At 34.6% G+C, this 21063-nt stretch overlaps 2 protein-coding genes and 1 long non-coding RNA gene across 5 annotated transcripts; 2 read left to right on the forward strand and 1 right to left on the reverse strand.

Moving 5' to 3' along the window:
- Positions 1 to 519: 519 nt before the first annotated feature.
- On the forward strand, positions 520 to 1398 carry LOC127128939 (uncharacterized). The gene is made up of 2 exons (XR_007806094.1): positions 520 to 1038; positions 1136 to 1398. It is a non-coding gene; the product is annotated as an uncharacterized LOC127128939 (long non-coding RNA).
- A 12831-nt stretch (positions 1399 to 14229) lies between these two features.
- LOC127129788 (uncharacterized) lies at positions 14230 to 15930 on the reverse strand. The gene has a single exon (XM_051058912.1). It carries the CDS (start codon positions 15928 to 15930, stop codon positions 14230 to 14232), a length of 1701 nt encoding a protein of 566 aa, XP_050914869.1.
- Positions 15931 to 18241: 2311 nt separating this feature from the next.
- On the forward strand, positions 18242 to 20826 carry LOC127125452 (protein NETWORKED 3A). Of its 3 annotated transcripts, none has more exons than XM_051054221.1 (3): positions 18242 to 18409; positions 18732 to 18865; positions 19822 to 20826. In XM_051054221.1, exons 2-3 carry the CDS (start codon positions 18757 to 18759, stop codon positions 20616 to 20618), a joined length of 906 nt encoding a protein of 301 aa, XP_050910178.1. In that variant the 5' UTR covers positions 18242 to 18409; positions 18732 to 18756; the 3' UTR covers positions 20619 to 20826. The 3 variants fall into 3 exon arrangements, with proteins under 3 accessions (XP_050910178.1, XP_050910177.1, XP_050910179.1); XM_051054220.1 differs by having other exon boundaries at positions 18354 to 18658; XM_051054222.1 differs by lacking the exon at positions 18242 to 18409 and adding an exon at positions 18429 to 18654.
- Positions 20827 to 21063: the final 237 nt, after the last annotated feature.

A 21063-nucleotide genomic window follows, 5' to 3' on the forward strand; every position in this document is an offset into this window, starting at 1 on the left:
AAACTCAAACTCGTTTCAAATGAGTTCGGTATGTATTCGGAATCCCTACCCCACCACCATATATTTAGTGAGAACTTGTTTAATAAAAATATTTTTTCCAAAATCAAATAATACAATAAAATAATCTTAAGAATTCCATACATAAATTTCAAATATTTTAAATAATAAATATAAATCAAAATATTAAAACATTGGATATTCTAAATTATTAAAACTAAATAATAAAAAATATAATAAAATAAATAATACAAGTTCAAAAATGAGTTTGGAAGGGATAATAATATCTCCATTATAAGATTCATTCCTATATTTTATAATAGAAGAAAATCCAGATCCAAATCTAAACTCCATCAAAATAAATTTTCTCTATCAAATTTGAAGCGAATTAAAATAGATACGGTGAATACAAATTCTATTATAACAAAAAATATAGTTATATAGAGTACTAGTATTGGCTAACATTTTCATCGTAACTCAATTCATTTGGACCTTAACAATTAATACTATGTCACTCTTTTTTTTATTATAAAGAATACACTACAATAAAAGTCGGTTCATCGTGATCCTTATTTACGAAGGTAGCTCTCTCTTTTGTTTCAACAAATGGTCAACAGAATGATTTGATTGACAGTTGAAATGACAGAGTTTATTTGCATTTGTACTGATAGAAGCCATTTGAAAGAGAAATATCATATAGTAGTAATTGGCAGGTTTCTTTGATTCGTAGGTTTGAATGGTAGCTAACCATATAGTAATTGGTAAAACATGCAATTTCATTCCGTCTCTGTTACAGCCTCTATATATAATTTTCTAACTTTCTACTTTCACCAAATCATCAAACTCACACACCCTTTGATTGGCTTGGCCTCTTCATTCATTCTGCTAAAAGCTCTTTGTAACCATGGGACCTGGCGGACCAGGAGGGCCTGGTGGAGGACCCGGGGGGCCTGGCCCGGGAGGACCTGGTTGGGGTCCACCTGGACCTGGAGGCTTCTTTGGTGGATGTGCTAACGGTTTATGCAGCCTCATATCTTCATGGTGAGTTATAATCATGATAATATAAACATAAGCTTTTTGATTTTGAGTTATAATTGATTTGACTTTGTTGTAATTAAATTTGAATTCATTGATGCAGCTTCTACTGCTTATGCTGTTGCTGGTTGGTGCGAGATTGCTTCGGCGGTCCACCACCACGAGGCCCTTTCTAGTACCAAGATTGATTATTATTATAATAATTATAGTATAGTATTTTTCAAGTTTATTGTCTGCACTGAATTACTACTACAATATGGATTAGTAAAGTTGAACATACATGCTGCCTAATTATCCATGTCCCCTGATTGATTTGGATGTTGTGTTATGACCAAAAATAAATTTAATAAATTGGTGGTTGTGTTATTTGATTTCATTCTAGCTGATGATTCCTTTTGGGTAACAATATTTAACGTCTTCGCCCAAAAGGCATATTTATTTTCCACTTCTTATTTTTCCACTTCTTATTTCCGACTTCGAAATTGAATGAAGATAGGAAATTAAAACTTAAATATATCGTAAACGGGGTTGTATTGAATTCGGTACCCATCCTGGTAATATCCATTTTCTAGAATGATATCTTTTTTGTAAAAATATTTATTTTTTTTTCAAAATCAAATTATATTATAAATAATAAATATAATCAAAATATCATTGATCACATATTTTATATTTTTGTTTACTAATGTTTTTGGTAAATAATCATGAATTTTAATTCACTTGTAAATCAAACTCGAATTTTTTTAAAGGATAATTTATGTTAAACGTTTGAGAAAATGTATTAGTGATAAAACATTTTTTAAAGTAAAAATTCAAAAAAGTAAATGAAGAAGTGTTTAAATGGACAAAGCAAATAAAAAACTAAATAATAATAAAACAATTGAATACAAATATTTGAATTAAGAGCAGAATGCAAGGTCAAGGTCATGCATTTCTCACAATTTTTTTATCTGTGATTCGGGTGTGTGAATTTTAAAGGAAGTAAAATGAAATGTAAATCCCTATTACCTACTTGAGTTGTGCTTGCATACTAGTGTATTTTCAATTACTAAGAACAGTTAGTTTCTAAATGCTTAATATGTGTACTACTGCATAGGTATTCGTTTTTTTATTTGTTTCACACGTCTTCGGCGCTTGAACCGTTTTGAACTTCTACTGATGTGGAAAATGTCTTTAAACTTACCCCATATGAAGACTCAAAAATATACCAAGTCGAAAATATTGGTCTGTCAAAAACACTTTTGTCGAAAGGGTCCACTTGTCGAGATCTGATGTCAGAAACATGATTTGATTGTCTACACTTAGTATTTTTACATCTCTTATATCACTCATTCATATAAAATACTAAGTTCGGAATCTCAGGCTAACAAATGCCCATAAAATACCATTTTTCGATCATATTTGCAATATGGCAGAATAAATCACAAACCATTTGGTTGTGAATGAATTTCTAGAAAAATAATACCACATAGAATTCCAAACATTATTGGTCGCACACTAAGTGTTCGACAAATTGTCTCACTTGTATTTTTGTGTGAATTATCATTAGAGATAGACTTATATGTATTACTTTGTATTCAACTAGTTGTGATTAGTTGTTGTTGATCGATTTGTGAATCATTATCATACCGTTCTTTAGTACGCATATCTGAGATTTTTGATAGTTGGTTCGGTTAGACAATTTTTAATTTGGGATATTTGTAACTTGCTTTCGCGCCATAAATTTTTCAAACAAATGTTTATGTTAAGTTTTTTTAATTTGGGATCTATAGACCCCCTCCCCTCTAGATCTAGGCTTATCGTCTAACAAGTGGTATCAAGAGCTCAGGTTAATTCCATGCTTAAGATTTGCTTATTAGATAATGACTATCGAACATAAAGGGGACGCACAATAGAGCACCAATTTTCATCGGTGAAAATTATGGCTACTGGAAAGCTTGTATGCATATCCATATCAACTCGGTTGATAAGGGTGTATGGGACGTCATCATCAGTTGTCCTCATGAAATCACTATGACCAATAGTGAAGGCATCATCGTACCTAAACCGAAAAATCAATGGAATGATAATGATAAGAAATTATGGTCTTACAATTGGAAACCACAAAACGTTCTCATATCAGCACTTGGTGTTAATGAATTTCATCGTGTTTCCCATTGTGAAACCTCCAAGGCTATGTGGGACGCGTTATAAGTTACCCATGAGAGAACTAACGAAGTCAAACAAACTAGGATCAACATATTGAATCAAGAGTTTGAACTCTTTCGTATGAAGCATGATGAAACCATTGCCGAAATGCAAAAGAGGTTCACATATCTTATTAACCGGTTGAACGATCTAGGTAAGCCTATTTCCAATGATATTGCTACTAATAATATTTTGAGATGTCTTAATAGGAAATGACAACCCAAGGTCACCGCAATCAAAGAGGCGAATGATCTTAAAGTACTTGATCTCACTACTTTGTTTGGCAAATTGGAAGAACATGAGCAAGAACATTCTTTCTTAGAAAAATACGAAAAAGAGCATGAGAAGATGGTAAAGAAGGAGAAAGGAAAAACAAGGTTTAAGAGAAGAAGTCTATTGCTCTAAAGACTTAAAGCTCAAATCCCTCACATATTGAGCAAAGTGATTGTGAAATAAGGGATGACAAGAACTATGATGATGAGGACATGAGATTGTTTGTCAAAAGATACCAAAGGTACATAAGGAAGAACGAAGTCAAACACTCCGACAAAAACTTAACCAAGTTTAGAAGTGTAGCAAAAGCTGTTGTGTAAGTCCTAGAGGTCAATACTTTTGGTACTTGCATCGAATTATTTATTAATAATAAAAGGCTTTTTTTCTTTATTATGTTTGTTTAATAAAGTCCCTAGAATAGCTAGTCCGTTTAATGTATCAAGTGTACTTAATCATGAGATCCCATTAAACATAAGGACATTATTCTTAAAGTATCTGTAGTCGAGCTTTGTTGTGAAGTGAGACAACATTAAAGTATTAATACTATTATGTATATAGACGGATGATCACATCTCATGGATCATGGATGAGGAGTTATTAAGTCTTAAACATAGGTATGAATATTAGAAGTAGTATTCATACTAGATTGACCCTCTATGAGAATACTATATATAATGTTATGCAAAGTGACATAAGTTATTCTCATGGTGACATTGGTGTATACCACCCTTCGACCTGAAACCACTATGGATCCTAGATGTAGAGTCGAGTACTTTATTATTGATCAAACGTTATCTGTAACTGGATGACCATAAAGACAGTTGATGGATACTCCATCAAGCATGCTGAGGGACATGAGTGACCTAGATGGAATTTTCTCATCCTGCATAACAGGATAAATGTCTAAGGGTCCAATATTGAACTGAACAAGGATGACACGGTCTATGCCTTGTGTTCAATATAGACATAAGGGTAAAAGGATAATTGTACACATAAGTATTATCACAAAAGGATTTGTCAAATCACATGACATTTTCGTGTCTTGGATAACAGTGATGTGTTGCTAGATATCGCTCACTATTTATTATGTTAAATGCGTGATTTAATATAATTGTCAATGTCGCGAAAACCTACAAGGTCACACACAAAAGGATGGATTAATGAGAGGTAGAGTAATTAAGGAACATCGTAAGGTACGATGCAATTAAGTGAATTGCAGAACATCGTAAGGTACGGTGCACTTAAGTAGAATATGAAATATGGTAAGGTACCACGCGCTTAAGTGATTTTGGTATATCACAAGATGTGGGCCACATACACTTAAGTGGGCTTTTTAGCTTGCAGCTAACACAAGTGGTTCTATAAATAGAACCCTTATGCAAAAGCATTAGATTAGATGAAATTTTGTTTCTCTCTCTCTCTCTCTCTCTCTCTCTCACTCACTCACTCACTCACTCACTCATTCAAAGCCTTCATTCGTAGCAGTTAGTACTGAGATTGAAGGAGTTTGTTCGTGTGGATTGAGTAGAGGCGTTGTCACCATTCAACGTTCATGACCACTCCTTAGATCTGCATCAAAGGTTTTAATCGCTTCAAGAGGTAACGATTTCTATCACTGATCATGCCCATTCGTAAGGATCACTAAAGGAGAAAATTTTAATTTCCGCTGCATTTTGGATCGCCATTCTTCTTCAAAAGCCTCAAGGGAAGATGAGAACAAGAAATGTAAACTTAGAAGCTCCTGCTATAGTTGTGGAGAATTTAGTCACTGTAGACCATAATTCATAAGATTAAGGAAGACAAAGACAAAGGTCATTACAAGAGATCTAGCAAGTCTAGAAGAGCATATGTTACTTGGGAAAGCGCAAGTGATTCCTCAAGTAATGAAAGCTCTGCTTCAAGTGTGGAATCGGCCCGAATTTTCCTTATGGAAAATAGAAAGAAGAAGAAGCGTGTAAGTTTTTCTAAGCTTTAAACTATTAATGATTTGTCTTATCTTCAATTACAAAAATCTTTTGAAGATCTTCATAGAGAGGCCTTAAGTGCCTTTAACAAATTAGCTTCACATGAAAAAGTCTTTTTACACTTAGAAGCTAAAGTGTTAGAATCTGAAAGGAAGTTGGAAGCTATTAAGAGATTATGATAGATATTCAAAGTGACAATAATGAGGATGAAAAACCTTCTAGGTTTGGTTGTTAATCTTGTCATGATTGGCAAAAGGAGATAAATGCTCTTCAAGTCAAATTAGACAAATCCTTACGACCAAAGATTGTAATTGTTATTGATCCTTTAAAGTATGAAAGGTCTTTAATCCACTCATATAAGAAGTATAAATTTGTCAAAAAGGAGTCCAATAGCAAAAGCACATATCATCAAAACTTATAGTGTCTCTATTGTTGCAAGAAAGGTCATACTATTGAAAAATACAAATTTAGGAAACTTTTGGTTCCTAAAGGAGATTTTCAATGGTTACCAAAATAAAACCTTGATTTCACTCACTCTTAAGGACCTAGTGGAAATTGGGTACCTATCTCTCTTGTTTGATTCTACAGGTTAAATGTCTTGAGTCTACGTAGAATATGTGGTTTCTCGATAGTGGATGCTCAAGACATATGAAGGGTGACATATATTGACTTTTCTCCAAAGAAGAAGGGCTATATAACTCATGGAGATAACAAAACGGGAGAAATACTTTGAAAATGTAGTATAGGTAACCCCTCATCTATTATTATCTTTGATGTTATGTTAGTTGAAGGTCTTAAAAGTAACCTACTTAGAATTATTCAACTATGTGACAAAGGATTTAAAGTTACTTTTACCAAATCTTGTTGCTTGTTTGAACATAATGAGAATAAGGATTATATGTTTAAGGGCTTAAGGGTTAATAATACTTATATGCTTAACTTAGATGATCTATCCTTGGTTAGAACTAAGTGTCTAACAACCATGAGTGAAAACTTTTGGTTATGACATAGACGCCTAGCTCATGTCAGTTTTGATTTACTAAACAAAGTGACCTCAAAAGATTTAGTAATCGGTCTACCAAAAGTGAAATTTTCAAAAGATCATTTATACAATGCATGCCAAATGTGGAAGTAAACGAGAGTCTCATTCAAATCGAAAAACATTGTTTCAACTTTGAGATCTCTTGAGCTTTTTCAGATGGGTCTATTTAGTCCCTCACGGACCAAGAGCATACGTGATAACTATTATGGTTTTGTGATTGTAGATGATTACTCAAGATTTTGTTGGGTCATGTTTTTGTATAGTAAAGATGAGACTTTGTTAGCTTTTAAGCAATTTGCTAGATTATCCCAAAATAAAATGTATTTGAAAATTGTTGCTCTCCGAAGCGATCATAGAGGTGAGTTTGAAAATAATCTCTTTAAGAAGTATTGTGACAAACATGGTATTCAACATAACTTCTCCGATCCTAGAATTCCACAACAAAATGGTGTTGTGGAGTGGAAAAATCATGTTTTAGAGTAGTTGGATAGGGCTATGCTCAATGAAGGCAATCTACCTAAGTATTTTTGGGCTGATGCCATTAGCACGACATGTTATGTCTTGAATAGGATACTAATACGTCCTATTTTAGACAAAACTCCCTATGAATTGCTTAAGGGTAGAAAACCTATTGTGTCACATCTTCATGTTTTGGGATGAAAATGTTTTGTTTTGAATAATGGAAAGAATAATCTAGGTAAGTTTGATGCGAAAGCCGGTGAGGGTATCTTCCTCGGATACTCACAATCTAGTCAAGCTTATAGGTTTTATAACAAAAGATTACTTATTGTTGAAGAGTCGGTTCATGCTACCTTGATGAGTCTTATCCGAAAAATGTCGAAAAAGGTGTTTCTTTTCATGATGTAGGTGTATCTTCACAAGATATTCTCAAGGAACTCAAACAAGGAATTGACCAGCCTGAAGTAGTGGAACATGAGAAATAAGAAGATAAAGATTCTGAAGAGGAGAAGGTTGAGAATGCAGTTGCAGTGGACAAACTACCTTTGACTTGGAGAACATCCAAAGATCATCTTATCGACAACATGCTTGGAGACATCACAAAAGACGTGACCACACACTCCAAGATAAGTAATTTTTGTTATCACTTTGTGTTTGTTTTGCAAGTTGAACCTAAAAACACTAAAGATGCATTACTTGATCAACATTGGCTTATGGTCATGCAAGATGAACTAAACCAATTTAAAAGGAATGATGTTTGGGACCTTGTCCCTCATCCTAAAAATCATGGAGTAATTGACACTATATGGGTTTTTAAAAACAAACTAGACGAAAATGGAGTGATAACTAGGAATAAATCCCGACTAGTGGCTCAAGGTTGTAACCAAGAGAAGGACATTAACTATGAGGAAACTTATGCTCCAGTTTCTCGCCTTGAGGCTCTACGCCTTCTACTATCCTATGCTTGCTCCAAAGATTTAAAGTTATTTCAAAGGGACGTGAAAAGTGTGTTCCTTAATGGCTATATTAATGAGGAAGTATATGTAGCTCAACCTACTGGTTTTGAAAATCATGAGTATCCTAATCATGTTTAGAAACTAAAGAGAGTGTTGTATGGTCTCAAACAAGCACATGGGGCTTAGTATGAACGACTTAGTAAGTTTTTGATTGATCAAGGGTACTCTAGGGTAAATGTAGATACTACACTTTTCATTAAGAATCAAGGAAAGCATACTCTTCTAGTTCAAGTTTATGTCGATGATATTATTGTTAGATCCACTAATATACAACTTGTCAATGAGTTTTCTAAGCTTATGCAGTATGAGTTTGAGATGAGTCTCATTGGGGAGTTGAATTACTTCCTTGGCTTCAAATCAAGCAACTTAATGAAGGAACATTTGTGTGTCAAACCAAATATTACAATGACTTACTAAAGAGATTTGGTATGGAAGATACAACGTCGATTGACACTCCGATGCCTACAAATGGAAACTTGGAAGTGAATGAAAATTTTAAGGATGTAGATGCCAATAAGTATAGAGGTGTGATCGATTCTCTTCTGTATCTCACTACATCTAGGCCGAATATCATGTTTAGCGTGTGTGTGTGCACTCCCTATCAATCAGATCCTAATGAATATCATTTAAAAACCATAAAACGTATTCTTATATATCTTCATGGTAATTATAAGTATGTGTTTTGGTATTCTAAGAGAAACGATTGTAATTTGGTTGGTTATACCGATTTCGATTGTGTCGGTTGTAAATCGGATAGAAAGAGTACTAGTGGAACTTGTCACATGTTTTCAAATTCCTTAGTAAGTTGAAATAGTAAGAAACATGTTTATGTTGCTTTGTCAACTGCAAAGGCGGGATACATAATAGTCGGTAGTTGTTATACTCAAATTTTGTGGCTCAAACAACAACTATTTGTTTTTTATATTAAACTACAACGTATTCCTATTATGTGCGATAACACTAGTGCTTTTAATCTAACCAAATATCTTGTGATACACTATTACACTAAACATATTGAGCTAATCTGACTAGTGTTGTCCTTAGCCATTGTACATGCGGTATAAACAAAGACAAATATAAATAACATGTTCGGAGAAATTAATAAAATCCACAAAATATCCAATTTTTTGATTGAGTATAATCCGGAGATGCATATCCGAAAATAGTTCAGAGCAAATCCGAAGATGCATCTCCGGACAAACCTTCAATGGTCTCCCATGGCAGCAACCCAAATTTTATCCTAATAGTTCCAAAAAACCTCATTGCATGTTGTTCTAACCTACTAATTTCGTTTACGCTAGTACCTAAAGTGCCTAAAACAGCTAATGTATCCTAAAAAATTAACTACAAATCAAAAAATAAAAAGAAATAAAAATTTGAAAAACATATCAAATGAAATTGATTGATGAGAATGAGAAGTTTGAATTTTATGAGATGTTGGAAAAGATGAGAAAGAGCTCCACTGATGCTTCAATGCAATGAAAAGATGTTTAAAAGGTTAAGAGAGGTAGAGCTCAAATGAATTGTTTTAGAGAACTTTTTAGAATATGAAGAAGGAGGAAGATGGAAGGTCATCCGTATGAAACAAAAGTATCCGGAGATTAAATGGTATTTACGGAGATGAATCTTCATACTCATTTTTTATACAAACAAAGATGCATCCAAAAAAATAAATCTATACGTTAATGGGCCAATCAAAACTAACCATATTTATAAGTTTATCAATTTACTATTATAAAAATTCACTCAACTGTAGTATTAAAAGTACCAAGATTATTTAATTAAAACAAAATATAAATATTTTTTAAATATAAATCATGTCATCACAATCACATAAATGTCATCTTTTCTTTTTACACAAATCAAATCTCATACTATACAAGTAATTTTAATATTATAAAATATATATTTTTAACATTTTGAAACTTATTTATATACTATTTCTTTTCAAGAATTTTATATACTATTTAAAAATAATAAAATAATATATTATTATAATCGATCGAACCTCAACTCTATTAGGAAAACTCCAATCTTAAAGTTTATCGAACCAATTTTGATGAACAAGAATCAATCTTACTGATTAATCACACCTCTTGTTCTTCACCTTTTACTCAGACGAAACAACCACTCCTTAGTTGAAATATGATTCCACACTATACAGAAAATTTTAAAGAAGAAAATGATACGGTTGAAATTGATAGAAAAGAGAAATTGTGGAGGAAGAAGATGAATAAGATGTTGTGCAAAACTATACTCTAGGTGTTTGATAGTGTGTTAATCACAATTGTGATTCTAAAATCTACATAATACTTGCTTATTAGAAATGAAATAAAACTCATCTCTATTTATAGAAGAGATTACTCGCACTCCAAATAATCAAAAGATAAATAACTCAACTAAAACTTAGATAAGTTGACTATTTTGACTGCTACATGCTTTAACAAACTATATTTGACTTTCAGTCAAATATAGCAAATAGAAAATATGTTTGACACACGCTATTTCAACATCCATCAACTACACTATTTCGACTTCGACGTAAAAAATTATATATTTAACATATTCATCCCTTAATTCTCAAATTTTAAATTCATAGTATACTGATTTAATCTCCAATTCAAATTTAATTACCTTGATACTAACTACTCAAATTTAAAAGGATACAACAATCCAAAAAATATTAAACAGATTAAAAGATTGAGTTTTTATTTATTTATAAAATGACTAAGTTAAAAGTTAAAATAGAAAAATCAAAAATAAATTTAAACCTTAAAAATAATAATAAAGTTACTAATCTCCGGTGTTCCACAAACAACATTATTATTATTAATGAATAATTCAATTGATATTTTATATGGATTAATAAAAATGAATAAACAGAATAAAAAAATGATATTTTTATTAAAATATCCCTTATCATATTTTAAAAATGATAAAAGTAATATTAATTATATAGTAAAATTGAAAATAATATATTAAAAATTAAAATATATCATTCATTTAAAAATATTTATTTATTTAAAATGAATAACTCATTATTGAACCGAGGAAATTCACTTATAATATATTGAGAATTCCTTAAACTTGTTAAATATACACCAAAATCTAGTTGGAAATCTACGGTTAGTTAGAATCTAAGTGATAGGGTATTAACCTATCGACTCTATTCGAGTTAGAGCAACTCCAGAAAAGAAGAAAGAGGTTAGAATCCAATGTGAAATTGGGATAAATTTTTTGGCTACCTTTCATTCATGTAAAAGATGGTTATAAAGAAAAGGAAATCATTCTAACAAATTCCCTAGATTTCCGGATCACAGGGCAGCTGCTACATGACCAATACAAGTGGAAGCTTCTAGTACGTAATTAAAAGGAAAGGTAAAAAGGAAAACAGAAAGTGACAGCAACATAGTAAAAATTTCCCTTAGGCAAAGTCTTGCATCCAAATGGGTTACTTTCTAGCCCTTTGACTCTTTCTCAACACTGGGCCTCCAACCTCTTTAGGCCCAATAGCAGAACTTTGGTTTGAAGGGGGCTCTGAACCCGTATCATTACTCCGTTCTTCCACGACAACCTTGTCCTCAAGGTTGAAATTCGGATAAGTTTCCTTGAGCATATTGATCTCTTCCCAAGTGGCTTCAACGGCAGGTAATCCTACCCAATGAATCAATAACTGTTTGCACATTCCCGTAGGTGTTTGCAGCTCGCGAGCTCCAAGAACCTGGGCAGGTTGGAGGGCAACCCGGGTGCCTATGACAGATGGGTCCAGAGAAGGAGTGACCAAAGGCGGGTTTCCGTAATATTTTTTGAGCTTGGAAACATGAAAAACTAGGTGAATGCGAGCCGTGTCTGGTAATGCCAACTCATACGCAACCGAGCCAAGGCGCTGTAGAATTTGAAATGGACCAAAATAGCGCTTTGAAAGTTTAGGTGAGGCTCTTCCCCGAACTGAGATTTGTCGGTATGGTTGGAGACGAAGCCAAACCCAAGTACCAACTTCAAAAGAACGATCTTGTCGATGAGCATTTGCCTGATTGCGCATACGCATCTGTGCTAACGTCAAGTTCTCCTTAATGAGCCGTAGCATCTGGTGTCGTCTTGCCAAGGTTTCATCAAGAGATGCAACCACCGTGGACCCTGTGATGTAGGAACGGATAGAGAGGGGAGAGCGACCATAAACGGCTTCAAACGGGGTCATTTTAATGGCAGTGTGGTGAGTGGTGTTGTACCAATACTCTGCCAACGGCAGGTAAAACAACCATTGTTTTGGTGTATCCCCAGTCAAGCAACGCAAATAAGTCTCCAAAGTGCGGTTGGTTACTTCTGTTTGGCCATCTGTTTGGGGATGGTAGGAACTGCTAAAAGCTAAGGTGGTACCCTGTAAACGAAATAATTCACGCCAAAATTTGCTCACAAAAACCTTGTCTCGGTCACTCACAATAGTCTTTGGCATACCATGAAGCTTGTAAACTTTAGCTAAAAATACAGCAGCAAGCATAGATGCGGAGAAAGCAGCAGGTAGTGCTATGAAGTGCGCGTACTTGGATAACCGATCTACCACAACCCACACAGTCGTTTTTCCTTGCACCGGAGGTAAATGAGTTATGAAATCCATGCTAATGTCTTCCCAAATCTGACCCGGAATGGGTAAGGGGTTCAGCAGTCCGCCTGGTTTCTGCGTCGATGTCTTGTACCGTTGACAGGTTGCACAGTTCTGCACATAACACTTGACATCCTTAATCATTTGGGGCCAATAATAAGTGGCTGCCAAACGTGCCATCGTCGCTTTGACCCCGGAATGACCTCCTACAGCAGAAGCATGTGCCTCATGTAGCAATTGAGAGCGCAATTTGGCTTCGAAAGGAATGAATAAACGTCCCTTGAAATAGAGAAGACCATGTTGCACTGTAAAGTGAATGGGTATGCTACTGGAGCTACTCAATTTAGACAATAATTCCAGCCCAATCTGGGTATTTGCATAAAAATCAACCAATTGTGTCAACAACAGTGGCTGACTTGCTGACAGACTAGTGTATACTGACACTGTAGGTTCTGGAATTCGGGACAGTGCATCTGCTACTACATTACTGCGCCCTGGAGTATAAAGTATTTCATAATCAAAACCCAATAATTTGGTGAGCCATTTCTGTTGCGCCGGCGTTTGGATTGTTTGTAAGAACATGCCCCGTAAACTCTTTTGATCCGTATAGATGCGGAAATAACGACCAAGTAAGTAATGGCGCCATTTCTTCACAGCCGACGTGATCGCAAACATCTCACGCTCGTAAGCAGATGCTGATTTCATTCGTGTGCACAACTTCTTACTAAAGAATGCAAGAGGGTAAGTAGCTTGAGACAACACTGCTCCAATGGCGATACCCGAAGCATCTGTGGTGACATCAAACGGAAGTTCGAAACTGGGTAAAGCCAAGGTAGGCAACTGGATCATAGCATCCTTAAGTGCTTGGAATGCCTCTAAAGCTTGCTCATTCCAAATGAAACCTTTGGACTTCAAAAGGTCTGTTAAGGAACTAGTAAGGGCTGCATAACCTCGAACAAAACGGCGGTAATAACCTGTCAATCCAAGAAAACCGCGAAGGGCTGTAACTGAAGTAGGCACGGGCCATGCTGCTATAGCCTGTAGTTTCTCTGGGTCAGCTGCCACTCCATCGGCCGAAATAATATGCCCAAGATAACCAATCTGATTAACTCCAAACTCACATTTGGAGAATTTAGCAAACAGTTTGTGTTCGACCAAAATTTCTAACACCTGATGGAGATGCTGCAAATGGGACTTCCAATCCTTGCTATAAACCAGTATGTCGTCAAAAAAACCAAGAACACTCTTGCGTAGAAATGGTCGAAACACCTCGTTCATTGTAGCCTGAAAAGTTGAGGGAGCATTGGTGAGTCCAAACGGCATCACTAAGAACTCGAAGTGTCCGTCCACGGTCCGAAAAGCTGTTTTAAAAGTGTCTTCCGGTGCAAGGAGTATTTGGTGATACCCCGAACGCAAGTCCAACTTAGAAAAAACCAAGGAGCCATGGAGTTCATCAAGAAGTTCATCAACCGTGGGAATAGGAAAACGGTCCTTAACCGTAACAGCATTTAATGCACGATAATCTACACAAAATCGCCACGTGCCATCTTTCTTTTTGACTAATAAAACCGGAGAAGAAAAGGGGCTGGTACTTGGTTTAATAATTCCCTTATGGAGCATGTCATGGATCATATTTGTCATAATTTCTTTTTGGAATTACGGGTAACGATACGGTTTTATATTGACAGGGTGAGTGTTTGGGTTTAGATGTATATGATGGTTTTGGTGTCTATCTGGGGGAAGGCCTTGAGGGGTGTCAAAGATGGTGGCATACTGGTGAAGTAAGTCTTTAATGGCAGGGTCAATGTTACTGTTGACTAGGTGCTTTGTTTTGGTTGTGGTGTTGGAATCAGGTTTATCAAAGGAAGTAAGGTGAAGTGAATGGATAGAGTCAATGGCTTGGGTGAACATAAACCTACAAAACTGAGCGTAAGATGCCGCAGTCGGGGTCATGGAAGTAGAGCCGGTGAGGGTGATCGGTTTGTTGTTATAGGTAAATTGGATGGACGGAATCGAATAGTCAGACAGAAAAGAACCCAAAGTTTGTAACCATTGAACTCCTAAGACAAGGTCTGCTCCATGAATAGGCAATATAAAGAATGAGATGTGGAAATCTTGTTCAGCAATTCTCACCTGCACGTCTTGACAACACCCATTACATTGAATGGAATCTCCATTACCCACAATCACCGAAAAGGGAGTGTGTGCCACAACTGGAATGCCCAGAAACTCAGCAATCTTGGGTTGCATAATGTTGTGAGAGCTTCCGGAATCAATTAGAATTGTAACCCCCAACTCCTTAATGTGACCATTCACACACAGAGTTTTTGGAGAAGGTGGACCTAATAGCGCCGCCTGGGAAAGCTGAAAGTGTTCAGCACTCTGATTCAGTTCCTCCACCATCGGTATAGCAACAGGTTCAACCTGCTGATCGAGCAACGCAGAGTCTAACTGCAGCAGAGTTGATGGCTCTGGAGGTGGCTCCTCCTCTGCCAAAAGCAGGAGAAATTGCTTTTTGTGACAACGGTGACCAGGGTTGAACTTGTCATCGCAGTTAAAACAAAGCCCTCTGCTACGCCGCTCTTGCATTTCAGTAGGGGATAACCGGCGAATAGGTATAGAAGACGGCGGAGGGTTTCCTGCAGGTCCAAGCAACGAGGGAGAGCTTGCACTTCGTGGCGGTCTTGCATAAGAAGGTTTGGAATCTAGAATTTTCGCCTCAACCAACTTCGCCAACCCAATTGCTTGAGTAATGGAGTGAGGTTGCAAAATTGCAAGCTCACGTTGAATGTCGCCACGTAACCCTGAAATGAAACAATTAAGCAAAGATTCAGTTGAAAGACCCAACACCCGATTGGAAATCGTCTCAAATTGTAGTTGGTACTCCATCACTGTGCCGACTTGACGGAGCTTAAACAATGCTGCTTGATGATTAACATAAGAGGAAGGGCCAAAACATAACTCCAACGCGCGAGTGAAAGCCGACCACGTCGAGAGTTGTTGAGTGGAGTGAAGCCATTTGAACCACCCAAGAGCTGAGCCCTGCATGAAGAACGGAACCAAGGCGAGCCTTTGACTGTTTGGCGTGTTCGTGAGGTCGAAATATTGTTCTGCTTGAAATATCCACTCAAGGGGGTTGGAACCATCAAACGGAGACAATCGTACCTTGGCCGCTTTGGGAGCAGGAGTGGGAGGGGCAGAACCACTACCTGAAGGTTTGTGGTTAACGACTTGCTCTCGGAGAGTTGCAATTTCGGTTGCCATTACTGTATATTGCCGTTCAAAAGCCAGTTGCATTTCTTTCATCTGAGCTAACACATCTTCTGGTGTTACTTCAGGAGGATCGCCGCGAGGCATGGTGAATGAAAGCACCAAAATGATAGGGTATTAACCTATCGACTCTATTCGAGTTAGAGCAACTCCAGAAAAGAAGAAAGAGGTTAGAATCCAATGTGAAATTGGGATAAAATTTTTGGCTACCTTTCATTCATGTAAAAGATGGTTATAAAGAAAAGGAAATCATTCTAACAAATTCCCTAGATTTCCGGATCACAGGGCAGCTGCTACATGACCAATACAAGTGGAAGCTTCTAGTACGTAATTAAAAGGAAAGGTAAAAAGGAAAACAGAAAGTGACGACATCACAGTAAAAATTTTCCTTAGGCAAAGTCTTGCATCCAAATGGGTTGCTTTCTAGCCCTTTGACTCTTTCTCAACACTGGGCCTCCAACCTCTTTAGGCCCAATAGCAGAACTTTGGTTTGAAGGGGGCTCTGAACCCGTATCACTAAGACATAGAAAATTACCCAAAAAAAATTCCAATGATTCAGACGTGGCTTTACTGTTAGAATTTAATTACAATTTTTTAGTACACGTAACAATTGGCTTAAATCTTAGGAAAAAGGAATTCACAAAAGAGATTAATATATATTTTCGGTGTAAAAAAATTTATACCATAGTCCATCACAATTATTCATATAATTATTTTATATATAATTAAAATAAAAATCAAATAATTTTAAAATTTCTTTAATTCTCGTTATAAGAAATTATTTAAAACCGACTCTTTAAAAATTAGAGAGTATGTGGAGAATAGATTTTTTTAATTACTGAACTTATTTTTTAAAGTTATTAAATATGGTAATATATCTTGTCTATATTTACTTTAAATATATTAATTATTTAATAAAATTAAAGAGTAAGAAAATCTAGAAAGCAAACTTTTTAAGGAAGTGTACTTCTTACCTTACCAAATACCACTACTAATAACCAGAAAAAAATACATATATATAAATATTTTAAAAACTGAATCGAAAATCGAATCGGTAAAACTTGCAGTTTAAAGTTTAATTGAATCAATAGATTAAACCTACGGTCAAACCGTTTATTTAATAAATAAATAAGATGAAATTAAATTTTATAGATATATCAGACATAATCGTACATTTATAATTTCATAAAGTATATATTTTAAAAATATTACAAAGTTAATAGAATAATATCGATAATACATACTCTACACTTTATTTCAATATTCATTTAAGAATAATTTGATCAAATTAAAGAATTATAATAAAATAAATTAAATGAATTCAAACTAATATTAAAATAATAGAATATAATAACTAAAATAAATTTCAAATAATTAAGAATACCTAAATTAAATAAGATAGAATACTAAAATTTAATCATACATTATACTTCATTAAACAATAAAAAAATAAATTTGAATTGAACTACGACAAACAAGTCTTAATTGACAACAACAAACAATATTGACTTGAACGAAACTCAATATTATATTAGATATTATTATTATTGTTTAAAAGAGACGGCATGATGATGAAGTGTGGTCGAAAGAAAAAACTATAATGGACTGACAAAATCTAAAAGTTTGTATGATGGTAAAAAAAATATGGAATCCTTTTTTGTGATTGTGGAATATAGGTTAAATTTTGATATTGACATATTAAAATAAAAAAAAAATGATTAATTTGATGATTTTTTTTGAATCGGACTGTTTTACAAAACCGACTCCGGTTCTTTGGTTCAAATGGTTTTAGACGGTTCAAATCAGTTTTTTCAGTTTTATTCCGATTTTGACCCACTAATAATATTGAAAAGTTGATCCAACCGAATTCATCTTTGATTCTCGATCCAACCGATTGAACCGTACGTTCGGTCCGATTTTTAAAATATTGATATATATTATTACTATACATAAACATTGAAATAAAAAATGTACAATAATTGACTAAATAAAGTGGAAACAAAATTGGAAAACAAATCAAATCAATGTAATGAAAAAAAAAATAAAAAATTATACTAAGTGTGGTGTGAGTGTATGACACTGCAATTCCGACCGTTGGTATACTTTTTCAATCCATGCACGCTCCTAGATCGGAGTTAGAAATTCTGAAATATTCATACCATTTTATCTATTAAATTCATAATTTTAAGTTTTTATTATAAATATTTTTTTAATTTATTAAATAATTAATTTATTTCATGTAAATATTGATCAGATAATTATTATTTAATAAATCTTGATTTTTTATTTATAGAAAAAATTAAAGAGCAGTACATTTATACGGTTGGGAATTTGGATTTGAATCCGTAACCAGTGCAAAGTGTCTGGGTCGGTTCATGATATTATATCCACGTGGGACAATATGATTGGTTGTGATTCTAGAACAAGTTAAAAGAAACTGAAAAAGAGAAGTAGAAAGAACTCAAAGAAGAATATATATGGTGCTACTCTCCTCGTGAGTCCCTTGAGTGGACGCTACTCCACCACTGTTTCAGAGCGCACACACACAACAAACCAATTCAATCAAGTACTTTCTATCTTCCTTCTTCCTTTTCACATTCAATTTCACGCAATGTGCCTATTTTAAACTCCGAACCTTCCTTCTTTTTGTTTTGATTTTAGTTTCGTTTTTACCGGATTTGAGTTTCACTTCGGTTACTACTATAGTAGAATGAGTTTCGTCTTTGTGCAAATCGGTGCATTTGTTACTTCACGCTAATCTTCATAATCTTAGGGTTTTTGTTTCTCCTCAAGAAATTCAAGAAATTGAAAGCATGTATAGTTATACTTTTGCAATTTTAATATGGAAGTTTCTTGTTTCTATTGTAATTTTTTTGTTTTGTATGTAGGATCTTAGGGTTAAGTAAGAAAAGAATGAAGGAGAAAATGGCTGGAATGAACAAGAATCAACAATCAAATTGGTGGTGGCTTGATACTCATTCTAATACTAAACGTTCCCCTTGGCTTCAATCCACTCTATCTGGTATGCACTTTTTTTTTTTTACTTCTGATTTTCTTCTTATCAATTTGCTATAAGAATCTGTTTTTTTTTAATGAATTATATATGTATTCAGTCATTATGCTTTGATTGCATGAAGAATGTTGTTGTTGGAGACTTGGAGTTATCCCTGTAATGGTTCATGAAAATTGAAATGTGTATTGTTTGGATTGTCTGATCTTTGGTCAAAAAAATGGCCGTTAATGTAATGCCGAATCTCCTGATTTCGGGCATAGTCGTCTTATCAAAATCAGACCGTCGTAGTTCAAGTTCGGTAATTTCAATTGTAAAATTCAGATTTTTTTGGATAGTCAGATAATGCCGATTCTCCCGATTTTGGACATAGTCGTTTTATCAAAATCGGACAGTCTTAGTTCAATTCACTAATTTCAATTGTAAAATTTAGATTTCTTGTGGGTAGTCTAATCTTGATGGAATGGCTACCATTGTCTCAAATGTGTAAATGCGGATTCTTGACCACAGAGAATCTGAATTAGATTTGGATTCTTTGTTTTTTATACTTTAATGATTTGCCCCCGATAGATCCGTTGGTTATCTTCATAAATTGTTTAATCTTTGTACTTGGAGACAAAATTTATTGTGTTGATAGAAAAAGTAGAGTAATGGTCCTACAATCTTTGGAAAGGTTATGATTTGTTTGAGTGTTGCTTTTAATGTTTTTTTTCTTTTCTGACCTTTTGTCCTATGAATTATAGCCGTTGGACACCTTTATGCCGTTGGACACCTTTATCTGGTTTAGTTGTGACTTGGTGTATGTATGTTTGGTTCTAGGTTGCTCAATTGATTTTATAAAATTGATTTTGGTTTTTAAAAAAGTGAGTAAAATGTTAAATTATTTATTTGTTCCACGTTTAAAAAATATTATTAAGGGAAAAAGGAGATAAAATTAGTGGATGATTTCTGCTTCATGTTTATTGCAGAGCTAAATGAGAAGACAGATGCAATGTTAAAGTTAATTGAAGAAGATGCGGATTCCTTTGCTAAACGAGCAGAGATGTATTACAAGAAACGACCAGACCTTATAAGTATGGTTGAGGATTTCTATCGGACACACCGCTCGTTAGCTGAGAGGTATGATCAAGTCAAACCCGACACAGGAATCAGCCACCTCGTGTCGGGAGCATCACCTTTTGCTTCGGCTAAGTATCAGATAGAGAAACTGATGAGTTTTGCAGATACCGGTTATGATACCTATTCTGAGAATTTCGACGTAGACGAGTCTGTGGAATCTGAAGTTGATGATCCAGAGCATGAAGAAAAAGAGGAGACCAAATTTCATAGTTACACAAAAGCAGAGCGGGTTTGGTCGACCGTGGCTGTCAATGACGAAGTAATGAATCTAAAAAATGAGATTAAGAGACTAAAGGAAGAGAATGAGATACATAAGGAGCAGTTGAAACAGAAAGATACTGTTTGTGATGAAGTAATGAAGTTGAGGGAAGAAATAGAAAAACTAAGGGAAGAGAATGAGGTACAAAAGGAAGAACTGAAGCAAAAGGATGAAGAGAAGATAGAGGTGATTAAACAACTGAGTTTAGCAGTTGATTTGTTGAAGCAAGATAATGTGAGCATGAGAAGCTTCATTGCTAAAGAGTCCACTAAGAAATGGAAATTTCCATTTGAGTTCAACAAATTTGGAGCATTTTCTGTGAAATTGTTTAATGGGACTCCAAAGAATCAGCCAAGTGTTGAGCTCTCTACAAGACGTGGGTATTAACATAGTCATCAAGTAGCTTAGTTCTTTATGTATAACATTCTTATAGATACTATACAATAAGTTTCCTAGTATTTTGATTCCTAGGTTGTGTGCTTATAAGTAGTTAGTTGTATTTTTTCTTTTACATGTGCTGTTTACTTTGTTAGTTATATGTATCCCAATTGTTTCAATCTTTTAATTCTTTATGAATGTGATTGATTGTATTGTAGCCCGCCTCGTTTTCACCTTGTTTATGAATATGTTATCTCATCTTCTTTTGGACGTGCAAGGTGTGTTATAATACAAAACTTCAAAATTGTAACGGTTAAACTAAGGTAAAATAAGACCTCACAATATATTTGTCATGAGACTCTAGTTATTTTGGTACGATTGGATTTTAGTTAATTAGTATAAAGTCTCAAAATTCAAGACCTCTTAGTTATTCAATATAAAGTCTCCAAAAATT

Source organism: Lathyrus oleraceus, chromosome 3 (genome assembly GCF_024323335.1).
Source record: "Lathyrus oleraceus cultivar Zhongwan6 chromosome 3, CAAS_Psat_ZW6_1.0, whole genome shotgun sequence".
Lineage (NCBI taxonomy): Eukaryota > Viridiplantae > Streptophyta > Magnoliopsida > Fabales > Fabaceae > Lathyrus > Lathyrus oleraceus.

Excerpts from the sequence above, each read along its gene's own strand:
- LOC127129788 (XM_051058912.1), bottom strand. The coding sequence starts at position 15,930 with ATGCCTCGCGGCGATCCTCCTGAAGTAACACCAGAAGATGTGTTAGCT.
- LOC127125452 (XM_051054220.1), top strand. Across the intron at positions 18,866-19,821 it reads GCTTCAATCCACTCTATCTG|AGCTAAATGAGAAGACAGAT; the intron begins GTATGCACTTTT and ends TGTTTATTGCAG.